At 43.7% G+C, this 13521-nt stretch overlaps 1 protein-coding gene across 1 annotated transcript in view; it reads right to left on the reverse strand.

The window, feature by feature from the left end:
* SYCP2L (synaptonemal complex protein 2 like) overlaps positions 1–13521 on the reverse strand; it is a 139430-nt gene that overhangs the window by 14151 nt on the left and 111758 nt on the right. The window contains exons 26-30 of the mRNA XM_051855852.2: positions 5844–5921; positions 4312–4418; positions 2014–2105; positions 192–291; positions 37–95 (exon numbers count right to left, since the gene is read on the reverse strand). Of these exons, the coding sequence (XP_051711812.2) occupies positions 37–95; positions 192–291; positions 2014–2105; positions 4312–4418; positions 5844–5921 (436 nt within the window). The remainder of the gene's footprint in view (positions 1–36; positions 96–191; positions 292–2013; positions 2106–4311; positions 4419–5843; positions 5922–13521) is intronic.

Consider the following 13521-nt stretch of genomic DNA (forward strand, 5'->3'; position numbering starts at 1 on the left):
TTAAGAATCTTCCAGAAACAATGCTGTTCAACGCACCTCAGCACTTGAAGGTCACAGAATGATTTCAGATCAGCAGACTGCTTCCCCCAAAACTCCTAAAATTCAACAAGAGGGGTAAGAAGTGAGCAGTTGTCTTGCCCTGGGAAACTTCTCTTCAATCCCAGAGAGCTTTCCAAACGCTAAGAACATACCAGCACATTCTTCTCGAGCTCACTCAGAGCCTGCATGTCCTTCTCCAGATTGCTCAGCTCTCGGAGAACAACATTGTGAAACTGGTCTAGTTTGTTGAGTCTGAAAATGTAAACAACAACAAATTTCACTGGGACATCTTATATGTAACCAAAAAAACTCAATCTTATTGGAAGAGATTTGAGGGGCCAGAGGTTTAAGCCACCACCTGAGATACCAGCATCTTATATGAGCACTAGTTCAAGCCCCAGGGACTCCACTTCTGATCCAGCTCCCTGCTAATGTAGCCGGTAAAGCAGCACAAGATGGCCCAGGTACTTGGACCCCTGTCACCCACATGAGAGATCTGGATGGAGTTCCTGGCTGTTGTCATCAGTCTGGCTCAGCCCTGGAGTGTGTGGCCATTCAGGGAGTGAACCAGCGGATGGGGGATTTCTCCCTCCCTCCCTTTTCCCAAAATTATGCCTTTCAAATAAATAAATAAATAAGAATACTGCATATTCTTTACTGGACAGTTCTTAGGAATGTGTGGTCCTCTCCCTTCTCTTCCACCCCCTGTCTACCTACTCATCCCCAGCTCCAGCAACCTACTGGGGCCAATCTTCCTTCAGCAGCTCAGAGGAAGCTGCTACTGCAGTACTATTCTTCTCCATGAGACTCGATGTTCCATGAAGGTAAGAGTCCCCAGGGCTTGCTCTCACTGCACCCCTGCACGGAGCAGGCATGCACCAGCATAAACCCCCGAAACATAACAGGAACTACACAGATCCAATCCTCCCTGGGCTTGTTTCTACAATCAAATGACACAGCATGTTTTCAAACAGGAATCTGAAAAATATTATATATTTCTAGTAAAATAATAACATTCACCTCTAACAAAGTGTCTTCATTAATAAAGCAAACGATTTGCCCTCTCTTTCTTCCCCTCCTTCATTTATGGGCCATGGTCTCTAGCTGGGAACAGTACCCACACTCACCTTCCTGTGCCATTCAAATCTTTGTTTCCAAAATCTCACTCAAGAAGCTCCTCCTTTAAAAGTGCTCTGTGTGAACTCTGATCACTAGAAACTATCACCCATCTTTCCCATCTCTGAAACCTTGACACCTTTGTACTTCTTGCTACATGGTCATAAGAGCATGTATGCATGTGTGTTTATGGGTAGATGCATATGTGTGTGTAGTATTTTCCCATTATGGTAAAAATATGCATAAATGTATCCTTATAACTATTTCCAGTGTATAGTTCAAAGCACACTCACAATGCTTTGTAACCATTATCACTGTCCACTACCAAACCTGTTCCATCATTCCAAAGAGAAACTCTGTGCCCATTAAATAATAAGTCCTCTTTCTCCCAGCCTCTGGTCACCTGGAATGTGCTCTCTGACTTGGACTATTCTAAGTTCCTCATGTGAGTGGCATCAGACAGGATTTGCTCCTTTCTAACTCCTTTCCATTAGTGCAATGCTTGCAACATTTACCCATGTCTTGGCATGTCTCAGAAGCTATTCCTTTGGAAGGCTGAATGATATCCCATTGTACGGATACACCACATCTCATGCATTTAGTATTTTTACATCTATCTCCATGACAGCTCCTCTTCATGACTGGATTCTAAGTTTTTCAGAATGCTAGTTGCTTAAGGAGGGCATTTATTTCAACCCCTTGTGTAAGTGAAGAACCAGAAATCCAGGGGGTTAGTGATGCATTAAACCTCGCAAGTGCCCAGGATTCAGTTCCTCGGGGCCTCTCAGTGGTCACAAGATAAACATTGTGTGTGAGTGACCACACTTCTGCGAATTCAGTTTGAAATCCTACCCTTACCTGCGCAGGTGTATCTGGTCTAACAGCTGTGTCAGGCAATCCGGTGCTTTCTTTGCCTTTTCTGAATGAAGTGGACTCTTTCTGTACTGAAGCTAAACCACAACAGAATGATCACATTGGCTTAAACACGACTACGGAAGTTCAGTTCATATTCTATATTTAAGAGAGACTGCAAGCAGACCAGGGGCCTTCGAAAAGTTCATGAAACATTCATAGCTTATGTACAACTGGGTATGGATTTCAAAAAAAGGTTTTGCACCAAAATAAACTTATTTTTAACCCCATTTCCATGAGCTTTTTGAAGTACTCTCATATAATAATATTTATAACTTTACTGCTAAAGTAGTAAAGGACCATATTATACACTTTTCAGGAATTATCTTAGGTTTGGAATAAGCAACATGCTACAACAGTAAAATGTATATTCATGTTATCAACATGCATATTAATGAATGCTATGAATACATTTCTGTTATAAATTGACTTGCATTAGTATTGCAGAAATAAGACTTTAAGAATTTCCAAGTTAGTTGAATGAATGTTAGGGTAAGACATTTTCCTCATATGTGCTAATAACCAAGCGTTAGGGATTTGTAAAAAACAGGATGAAAGTGTGAGGATGCAGTGGCTCCATTGTTCATTTTGCAGACAAGATTTCAGGACAACTGTATACGCAGTGTCTCAGAGTTCCAGCCAGACCACCGGCCATTCCCCCTCTCTCCTCCTTGTCCATCTCTGGGACCAAGTCATTGCTTTCTAGTGGCTCAGTTGTCTGAGAATGCCACCAATAAAACCCAACCATGAATCTGATTTACAAATAGGTTCATGCAGTCCCATGAGCAAATGCACATAGAAGAGCTGTCTTGTAAGTGCAAGCCACAAGTCACAAAGGGACTAAAATCAATGTCCACAGCTTAGACAATGCTCCTTACAGACTCAGGGATGGCCACCTTCCCCAAGGAGAAGCAGAGGGCACTCATGAATACTCTGACCCACTACTTATAACTCACAATGAGAAATGCTTGGATTTTTTTTTCAGATTTGTTGAGGCATCGTGTATATATAAAGTGCATGTGTGATCCTTTGATATACATACAAGAGGGCTTCAAAAAGTTCACGCAAAATGGAACTAAAAGTTAACTTTATTCTGGGGCCAGCACTGTGGCACAGCAGGTTAAAGCCCTAGCCTGAGGCACCGGCATCCCATATGGGTGCTGGTTCTAGTCCTGGCTGCTCCTCTTCTGATCCAGCTCTCTGATATGGCCTGGGAAAGCAGAAGATCCCTGCAGCACCCATGTGGGAGACCTGGAAGATGCTCCTGTCTCCTGGCTTCAGATCGGTGCAGCTCCAGTCATTGTGGCCATCTGGAGAGTGAACCAGCGGATAGAAGACCTCACTCTGTCTCTACCTCTCTTTGTAACTCTTTCAAATAAATAAAATCTTTTAAAAAAAAGTTAACTTTGCCTGCGCCGTGGCTCACTAGGCTAATCCTCCGCCTGCAGTGCCAGCACCCGGGGTTCTAGTCCCGGTTGGGGTGCTGGATTTTGTCCCGGTTGCTCCTCTTCCAATCCAGCTCTCTGCTGTGGCCTGGGAGTGCAGTGGAGGATGGCCCAAGTGATTGGGCCCTGCACCTGCATGGGAGACCAGGAGGAAGCACCTGGCTCCTGGTAGCACGCCAGCCATAGTGGCCATTTGGGGGGTGAACCAACAGAAGGAAGAAACTTTGTCTCTCTCACTGTCTAACTCTGCCTGTCAAAGAAAAAAAAAAGTTAACTTCATTCAGTTGCAAAAAGTTACAAAATGCTATACTTCAAAGAGTTCAGGGAAGATTATGAAAAACTATGGATTTCAAACAATGCATAAAAATAAGTTTATATTTTCATTTTCCTCCACCTTTTTGAAGTACCCTGGAATAGTATATGTTGTAAAATGCCACCACAACAGAGCTTAGACACACACACACACACACACACACACACACCACTTCCCAATTACCTTTTCTGTATGTGTGGAAAGAATTAGAATCTATTTCAAGTACACATTGTCAGTAACAAAGTCACAACACTGCCGGGTAGATTCCCAGAACTTCTTCCTCTTACAACCGAAGTTCAAGTTCGTACACGATGACCAGCATCCCCCCATTTCCTCCACTCCTTCTCCTTTTTCTGAGCTCGAGGCTCTTAGACTCCACGTGGAAGTGAGCTAGACCGCGCAGGACTTGTGTCTGGCCTGTGTCACTTCCCGTAAGGTGCTCCGGGCTTACAGTGAGGCAGCTGTTCACTGCTAGCACGGTATTACCTCGTATTTTCTCTTCAGTCGCCTAGAGAAGTTCTCAAAGGTTGTGATAATGGCAGAACCACTTGAGTTCTCCGGCACAGCCTCCAGAGCTGGGGTAGAAATGCCTTCTGAACAACAAAAAGAAAACATTAAACCAAACTAACAAATTGCTCCAAGTAGCTGTGCTCATTCCCTCCGCTGCCCAGAGGCTGCAGCTGGACGCGCCAGTGCTGCCCCCTGGCCGCCCGGCTGTGACCCTGCAGCGTGGGGGACTCTGGCCGGGACTGCACAAATTGACTTGTGCAGAGCCCAGCGTGGCGGGTGCCTGTGACGCCTCCCTCCACACCTCACTCTCCGACAAGTGCTTGCTTCCTCCAAACCTTCCCAGCATTTAACCATTTTTGTCAAACATCTTATTTCCGAACAGTTTTAAATTTACAAGACAAAAATGGTGATGTAATACAGCATTCCCGTCAACCCCCTCAAACCCTTTTCCCTAAACATCTGATATTAGTTTATTTATTTGTTGCAATTAATGGCCTTCCCAGCATTTGTAATTGGAGCAATTGATACTCTAAGAAGCCAGCTGAGGTGTTCTAAGAGGTTTAAGGAGGACATAAAACACGGTTGGGGCGGAACTGTGGGGACAACTTGGCGAGATGGCCTCTGGCATCCATCTTACGAGACATCACAGTATTTGGTACTATTCTAAGGCATTTGCATACATGGAGCCATTAATTCCTCATTAAAAAAAAGTCGTGTGAAGTTGGCACTGCTATGGTCCACATTTCACAGCCAGATCACGTGACTTGTGTAAGCTCACACCAGCAACTCCAGGATTCAAACCCAGACTGTCCGGAACCACTGCCTCCCAGGGCCCCTGGGTTGCCAGTCTCATCTTCTTGGAGCCCTTTGTTTCCAAAGGTGTGGTGCTGTTTATCCAAAAGTCCAGTCCAACACACACGGACATTCCAGATCACTCTCCCCGATTACTATGAGGTTACTTTTAAAAATCTCAACTTCGAGAGCTACACATAGCTCTTCCATAATACATGTTCTCTATGAACTTTCTGAAGACCCCCTTATTTAGTCCTTTAACAAAAGTTAGTAATTATCAGCTAAAGCAGAGAGCTGGCAAAGGAGTGGTGAACGTCTAGCCTGTGGGCCATATAAGGCCCTTGAAATCAAGGCAATTGCAGGCAGGACCTGAAATTCAATAAATCTACTGCAAGTTCATTTTTAAGGATAATTTTGTACGGCCCATGAGTAGTGCTATAAATATCCAAATGGCCCTTGGCAGACAAAGGCTTCCCACCCTTGTTGGGAGAACACGCAGTCCCTGAAAACTGCTTGGATTGCAGATATCAAAATGCTAGGAGGTGATGCTACTTGCTTTAATCTGTAATTTGTGCAACAATTTGTCTTTGAAAGGAAAAAAAATGCTTAGTTCTTAGGTTTCTGTAGCTACTCTAATGTAACTAACTCCCTTGCAATCCATCTTGGCCCATTTATCTCACTCCTCCTCCAACCTCCGGCCGGGTGCAGCACGTTACCTGCCACTGTGCTGGATCCGGGAGCCTCGTCCTCTAATCTTGATTGTTTCGACTTCACAAAGCTCCCGTGTGGTAAGTCTAAGGCAAACACAGCACATCAGTGAGCGCTCACAGTCCATTGGTCCCAAATGTATCTTGTCCTTCTTTAAACGTGCCAGTTAATATTTAACCTTGATGGCAGCAAATTGGCACATTTCTCTGGGACCAAGCCATTGCAACCTGTCCCTTTCTCACGACTCATTACTTCTCATCTGCCACATCGGCCAAGCAGAAGTCTACCCACGCCTGAATGAGGACGCTGGGAAAAACGGGCATCCCTTTGATGAGTGCAGACACGCTTAGGAATGTTCTGCTTTGCCAGGTACAGACAGACTCACCAGGCAGTGTTCCCAAACCAAGCAGCTGCCATGAGCATCGGAAACACATGGCCAGAGCTCCAGGTTAAATGGTAAAGCACCAAGGCTGCCAGGCAGATGGGCCCTCGGCAGCTCTTGAGCGCACACACTGGAGTGCGCCACCTGCTGGTGACACTGGCACCACAGCGCTGTACGAGGGGCTCCCTCCTACCAGAGGCCATCTTGGCTCCTCAATGGCTCAGTGACTTGGAGCATCCCAGCGGATGAGACTAAAAGGTGGCTCCCCATTTCAACCCCGTGTGTGACTAAATGTCTTCTACTTCAGTGTTCACTCTCCCAGCCCTCCCCAAATCATCTGCATCCTGTCAACCCAATCAGTGGTACTGCAGTAGTCAGTAGAGTGCCAGTGTTAGGTTTGGCTCCTGCTCTCTTTACTGCCAGCTTCCCCATCGAGCCCTGAGGATCTGCTACGAAATGAGCCCTTCCCTCTGCATCCCCACACCATGACCCTGCCCAAGGCCACCCCCCTCGAAGACCTCGTGGATTCTACTTCTTCAGCTGTCACCTCCCAAGTCTCTTGCCTCTGCGCTCGTAGGCAGCAGGCTTTTGTTCTCAGCAAACTTTTCAATGTCTCCACCGGAGACCCCTCCCAACTCTATTCCACCCAGCCTAGCGTTTGCTGGGTAGTCGTCTGACTCCCCCTCATCTTTCCCATCTCTAAGTCACTCTTGATCTTCCCTCTAAAAGTTCTGGAATCTAATTCCACTAATTCATTCAATGAATATTTGGAGCCACACAACGTGGCTGGCAGACAGTGGAGCAGCCAAGAGGCAAGCATCCCCTCCTTCACTCTGCTCCTGCTGGCTTCTTTGTGGCTCCTTGGACGTCCCAGGCACACTCGCACCTCAAAGATTTACAGCTGGGCTTTCTTCTGACTCATATTTCCCCACATAACTCTACTAAGGCTTGTTCTGGACTCTTAATCTGAAATTTCACTATATCCCCAGCTCTTAAAATCTCTCCTGCTTAATTTTTTTAGCTTATATCACAATATAACATACAATACGTTTCACTTTTTTTATGCACTATCTGCCTCCCAGACTAAAAGGTAAGGGGGGCAAGCATTTTGCTCATTGCAATATCCTGGACACCTAGAAAAGTGCCTGGCACACTACTCAAATATTTGTTGTGCAACAAACAAATGAATGATGCAGAATGCCCAAGCTCCTACATATATCTATCTGATATGCCCAAACGATCTCAATAAATAGATCAGAGTTTATTCTAATTCTCTCACATTGCAGTAAACGTAGAGGTAGAAGAATAGCACAGACCTTAGATCCAAATACAATCATTCCTCAGTATCCAGGGGGATTTGCCCAGGACCCCACGACCACCAGATGCCCAAATCATAGATGCTCAAGTCCCTAACACAAAATGGTGCAGTGTTTGCATATATCCATGTACTTTAAATCTTCACTAAGTTACTTATACTACCTAGTATAATGTAGGTAGTTGTTATACTGTATTTTGTTTAATTTTTTTTGACAGGCAGAGTTAGTGAGAGAGAAAGAGAGAAAGGGCTTCCTTTTTCTGTTGGTTCACCCCCCAAAATGGCTGCTATGGCTGGCACGCTGCGCCAATCTGAAGCCAGGAGCCAGGTGCTTCCTCCTGGTCTCCTATGCGGGTGCAGGGCCCAAGCACTTGGGCCATCCTCCACTGCCTTCTCTGGCCACAGCAGAGAGCTGGACTGGAAGAGGAGCAACCGGGACAGAATCCGGTGCCCCAGCCAGGACTAGAACATGGGGTGCCGGCACCGCAGGCAGAGGATTAGCCTAGTGAGCCACAGCGCCAGCCTGTTTAATATTTGCAATCCATAGTTTCCTTACCCTGTGGATGCAGAATGCATGGATATGGAAGGCTGACTGTACTCACCATACAAATAAAAGTTAATAAATTTAGCATTTTAAGATCTATTAAAACTATCCCTGGGAAAGTGATAAATGCACTAATTATTAAAGATAATACCTCAGTAAGAAAAACTAGTTACATTTGAACTCTTAGTGTAGGGTTAAAGTAAACTGAAAGTAGATCATTGTAAAAATTGAGAGAGGAATAAGAGAGGAAGGAGGAGGAGGGGTGGGAGTGTGGGCAGGAGGGAGGGTAGGGTAGGGAGTATCACTATGCTCCTGAATCTGTATCTATGAGTTGCATGAAATTTGTCTGCCTTAAATGAAAAAATAAAAAATGAAAATAAACCAGTCACAAACTTTAAAATGACAAAAGGAAAAGAATTTTGATGTTAAATCTATTTAAATGCTACACTATTATACTGAATAGTGTTAAAATATTTTATGCTCTGTGGCATAGCTGACTTTATAGGAGGATATTTCAGAATGTTCTTGAAAACCTGAAATTAAGAGATCAGTTCATTTTGGTGCAAAAGGTTTTGGAAATCCATTCATAGATGTTTGTAGAAAGTGCATTTTCCATGAACTTTTTGAATACCACTTGTTTCTATCAGAAAAAGTAACAGAGGCTTATAACATGTCAACTGTGTTTTTCTATTAAAAGAAAATAAGTAAACAGCAGAAGAGAGGTAATGAATACAGCTTAGAGAGAAGAGGATGCGCCCCAAGCAGAGATGACTAAACTGGCACCACCAGCTGTGTGACTAGATTGGCCGTATGTGAATGACGACTTCCTGGGACACCCTAGTTGGTTTTCAAACTCTGAAAATTTCCTTAGAGATCACATTCCCATTCTGCAGAACCTGGGAAAGAGTCAGGATTCATCCTTTCTATAATGAGAAATGAAAGAAAAAGCATAGGAAACACTCCTTTCTCAGAGAAATGCTAGCATCATTTTCTGCCCATTGCATTGAGATTTGGATGAGTTCGTTTGTTTGAAAAGTTTATGGATGCAGCTGGCGTGGTATAGTGGGTAAAGAGGCAGCCTGTGACACCAGCATCTCACGTGGGCACCAGTTCATGTCCCTGTTGCTCCACTTCCAACCAGCTCCCTGACAGTGTATCTGGGAAAGCTGCAGAAGACAGCCCAAGTGCTTGGGCCCCTGCACCCACATGGCAGATCCAGATGAAGCTCTTGGCACCTAGCTTCAACCTCAGATTTGCACATTGTGGCATCTTGGGGAGTGAACCAGTGGATGAAAGAGCTCTCTGTATCTTCTCTCTAACCCTGACTTTCAAATAAATAAATATTTTAAAAAGAGAGGGAAAGATATAAACAAAAAGAAAGTTTGGACATTTTCTAGGTTACATGGTTCAGAATGGTAAAGGATTTTTAAAATCAAGGGAGGAACCCAGGTACCGCATCTTCCTGCTCTTCCAGCCTCAAAGGAAACAGCACGCACGCTTGCATGTTCCCTGGTGTCTAAACACCCCTGCAGGAAGATTCCAGCCAGCTCCAAACGGGCATTAGCAAACCACCACCCCACTCCTTTCCTCACTGCCTGATCTGCCCTTTCTGGGATCTCTTGGATTTTTTCTCTTGATGGCAAATTTGTAGCAACAGCCCAGAGGACGGCCTTGAAGTTGACTGTCACCTTCACGCACCACTTGGGGTAAGGCGGGACATCCCCTGCAGAGGCACTAACTACATCCAATGGAGGGAGGACTCCAGGGCCATGGAGGCAGTAGCCTGCTTAGCTCCTGAGTGTCTTACTTAAGACCTGTGCAGCTACTAACACAGCCTGATGGGCCACTTCAGGGACCTGGAAAGAGCCTGGCTTCACCCGTACCCAAGGATGGCTCTCCACAACCTCCTCCAGAGAAGCACGCACCAAGTCATAAACTTTGTCTGATGCGATTCTACTCCCTCAGTGTTGTTTCCATGGTAACTCTATACTTCTTGTCCCTGGCATCTGTCCATATTCTCATAAAAAGGGTGAAAACTAAACAGGTAAGGGCTGGCATTATACTGCAGCAGGTTAAACTGCTACTTGTGAAGCCAGCATGCCATAGTCATGTATCAATTCATGTCCTGGACGCTCCGTTTCCAATCCACTTCCCTGCTAATGCACTTGGGAAAGCAGCAGACGCTGGCTCAAGTACTTGAGCCCCTGCCACTCACGTGGGAGACCAGGAGGGCATTCCTGACTTCAGCCTCGCCCAGACCTGGCTGTTGTGGCCATTTGGGGGATTGAAGATGGAAGATCTGTCTCTCCCTGTCTGCTACTCTACCTTTCAAATAAACAATTATTTTTAAAAATACATATGTAAAATGTCTAAAAAATGAACACATTCCTGTCCTGGTAAATGCACTGTGGCTGAACTAAAGTTATCTCAAAGGATGCTAACTCTATGCACTGGCAGAACTGGGTGTGCTCGCGCTTCCACAAGCACACAGCTTTCTTCGTTTCTATGAAAATTAAAGCTTTGAAAAACAAGGAGATTCTGAACTTACTTGGTGTGCAAACGTTGGTGAACACAGTTTGGTGTTCATGGCACATGTTTAAACTCATACTTCTGATAAAATTAATGCTACAACAGAACCAATCCTATGGTTAACAGCCAAGTTGGGCCAAAGGAAAGCATTTTTAAAAACCTTGCTCTGGGGTGACACCCTGTGGCACAGAATGGTAATGTCTGGTAACGTCAGAATGGCAAGGACTGGGCAAGAGCTCTTGGCCTGAGTCTTCCACGCAGTATTTACAGCACTTCCCAGACACTTTGCTTTGTTTACTCTGCCAGTGTTTCCAAAGTGCTGAAGATGTGAAAAGCCCAAGACAACACTTGCCATCCAATTGCTCAGTCCGACATACCTTTCTTTGGAATTCATGTACTTAAACATGTGTAAGTCAGCTAACAATATTTCTTTGTTATTCTGTATAAATGCTTGTCTGAATTTGGAGTCACACAGAGGCTCTTCATTAAATGCTAATATTCTCTGGGTTTCTTATTTCTTCCTCTTAACAAATGCTCACTGAGCGTCTCTACCTGCCAGGCACTACACCAGGCGCTCACAGCACTGAAGGGAATGGGGAGCTAGCCACCTGTCCTCTCCAACACCACAGATGAGGGCCAAACTAAAAATGACAAATTAGCACATCAAAACTTCCAGGGCGAGCACTGAAACGTGAGTTTTGACTGAGGGTATGCTAGGAATCAGCAGCGCACCTGGGATGTTTCAAAGGCCGCCATTTTCCTAAAGAAGTTTATCATCTGGGGGAAGCTCAGCTCAGCTGCCCTTGTCCATGAGGCCGAAAAATCCAGCCGCTGACACAGTGACATGGAAAATGCACTGCTCCACTGTGCATATATTAGAGATCCCAGAAATCAGGGAGAAAGACAGCCATTAGGAATGCTTTTCTTAAGATTACCATGATTTTACTTTTCTTATATAAAATATATAGCTCAAGAACTATAAAATGAAATGTGATCTTTTAAGAAAGGGGTTCTAATTTATTTCAGAAGTGAAAGAGGAAAACTTTCCCAGACAAGCAAAAATCCAGAGAATTCATCACCAGCAGACTAGCCCTGCCAGAAATTCTAAAGGGAGTCCTACATTGAAAGTAACCACCATGAAAACACATGACAGGGGCCAGTGCTGCCTGCAGTGCCAGCATCCCATATGGGTGCTGGTTCAAGTCCTGGCTGCTCCTCTTCTGATCCAGCTCTCCGCTATGGCCTGGGAAAGCAGAAGATGGCCCAAACCCTTGGGCCCCTGTACCCATGTGGGAGACCCAGAAGAGGTTTCTGGCTTCAAATAGGCCCAGCTCTGGCCATTGTGGCCATCTGGGGAGCAAACCAGTGGATGGAAGACTTCTCTGCCTCTCAATAACTCTGAATTTTGAGTAAAATACATTAAAAAAAAAGAAAATACATGACAGTACCAAATTCACTAACACAATAAGTACACAAAAGAGAAACAGAAGAGAATCCAATTTTATCATGACAGAAACTACCAAAGTACGAAGAAAAATAATGAGGTGCAGAAAGAAATAGAATATATAAGACAATTAGCAGGCAACCAGCAAAATAACAGGGATTAATTCTTGTCTATCAGTAATAACCTTGAATGTAAATGGGTTAAATTTCACAAACGATATGTTAGCCATGTTAAAAAGAAAAACCTCCAAAAAAAAGAAAAATATGATCCAACTTTAAATGCCTAGAAGAAACTCACTCCACAGGTAAAGATACGCAAAGACTAACAGTGAATAGTTGGGAAAACATACCAAATGGGAACCAAAAATGAGGTGGGAGTAGCTATACTCATATCACATCAAACCGACTTCAAATCAAAACACTGTAGTAAAAGACAAAAAAGTACATTATATATTGATTAGATGGCTAATTTAGCAAGAAGACACAAAAAATATGTGTACCCAAAACAAGAACACCCAAATATAGAGAGCAAAGATTAAAATTAAATGGAGAGAGACTCCGCTACAATAAGAGTGGGCAACTTTACACCCCATTGTGACAAAGGACAGATCACCCAGACAGAAAATTAGCAAAGAAACATTGGAGTTGATACACACCATAGAGCAAATGGACCTCACAGAGTCAGAGAACATTCATCCAGCAGCTGGAGGACATGCATTGTTCTGCTCAGCACGTGGAACACTTTCTAGAACAGACCATATATCAGGCCACACAAAGAGTCAGCAAATTTTTAAAAACTGAAGTCATACCATGTTATCTTCTCAGATCACGAAAGAACACTAGAAATCAACATCAAGAAAACTAGAAAAAAATTTACAAATACATGGAAATTGAACATGCTTCTGAATGACAAATGGATCACGGAATAAATTAAAAACAAAAATTTCTTGAAAATAAAAATTTTTTGAAATAAAACAAAAACACAACATATCAAAAGCTGTAGAATATAGCAAAATCAGTATCAGAAGTTTACAGCAATAAGTGCATAAAATAATTAGAAAAGAACAAACCAAACTCCAAATTAGTAGGAGGTAAGAAATAAGGATCAGAGCAGAAACAAGTGAAAACAATAAAATTTTAAAAAAGCAAAATTAAAAGCTGATCTTTTTTTGAAAGATAAAATAACCAAACCTTTAGCAAGACTAACAAAGGAAAAACCCCTAATAACTTCAATTAGAGATAAAAAATGAACCATTACAACTGATGCCACGAAATACAAAGGACCCTGAGAAATTACTATGTACAATAGTGGGCAGGCAAACTGGAAAACCTGGAGGGAACTGATAAATTCCTGGATACATACAACCTACCAAGAGAAAAATCAACACTATATAGAGAATCTAAAGAGACCCATAGCATGTAATGAGATTAAAGCAGTGATGAAAGTCTCTCTTTAAAGAAAAGTCCAGGACC

The sequence above is a fragment of the Oryctolagus cuniculus genome, chromosome 5 (genome assembly GCF_964237555.1).
Source record: "Oryctolagus cuniculus chromosome 5, mOryCun1.1, whole genome shotgun sequence".
NCBI classification, from domain to species: Eukaryota; Metazoa; Chordata; class Mammalia; order Lagomorpha; family Leporidae; genus Oryctolagus; species Oryctolagus cuniculus.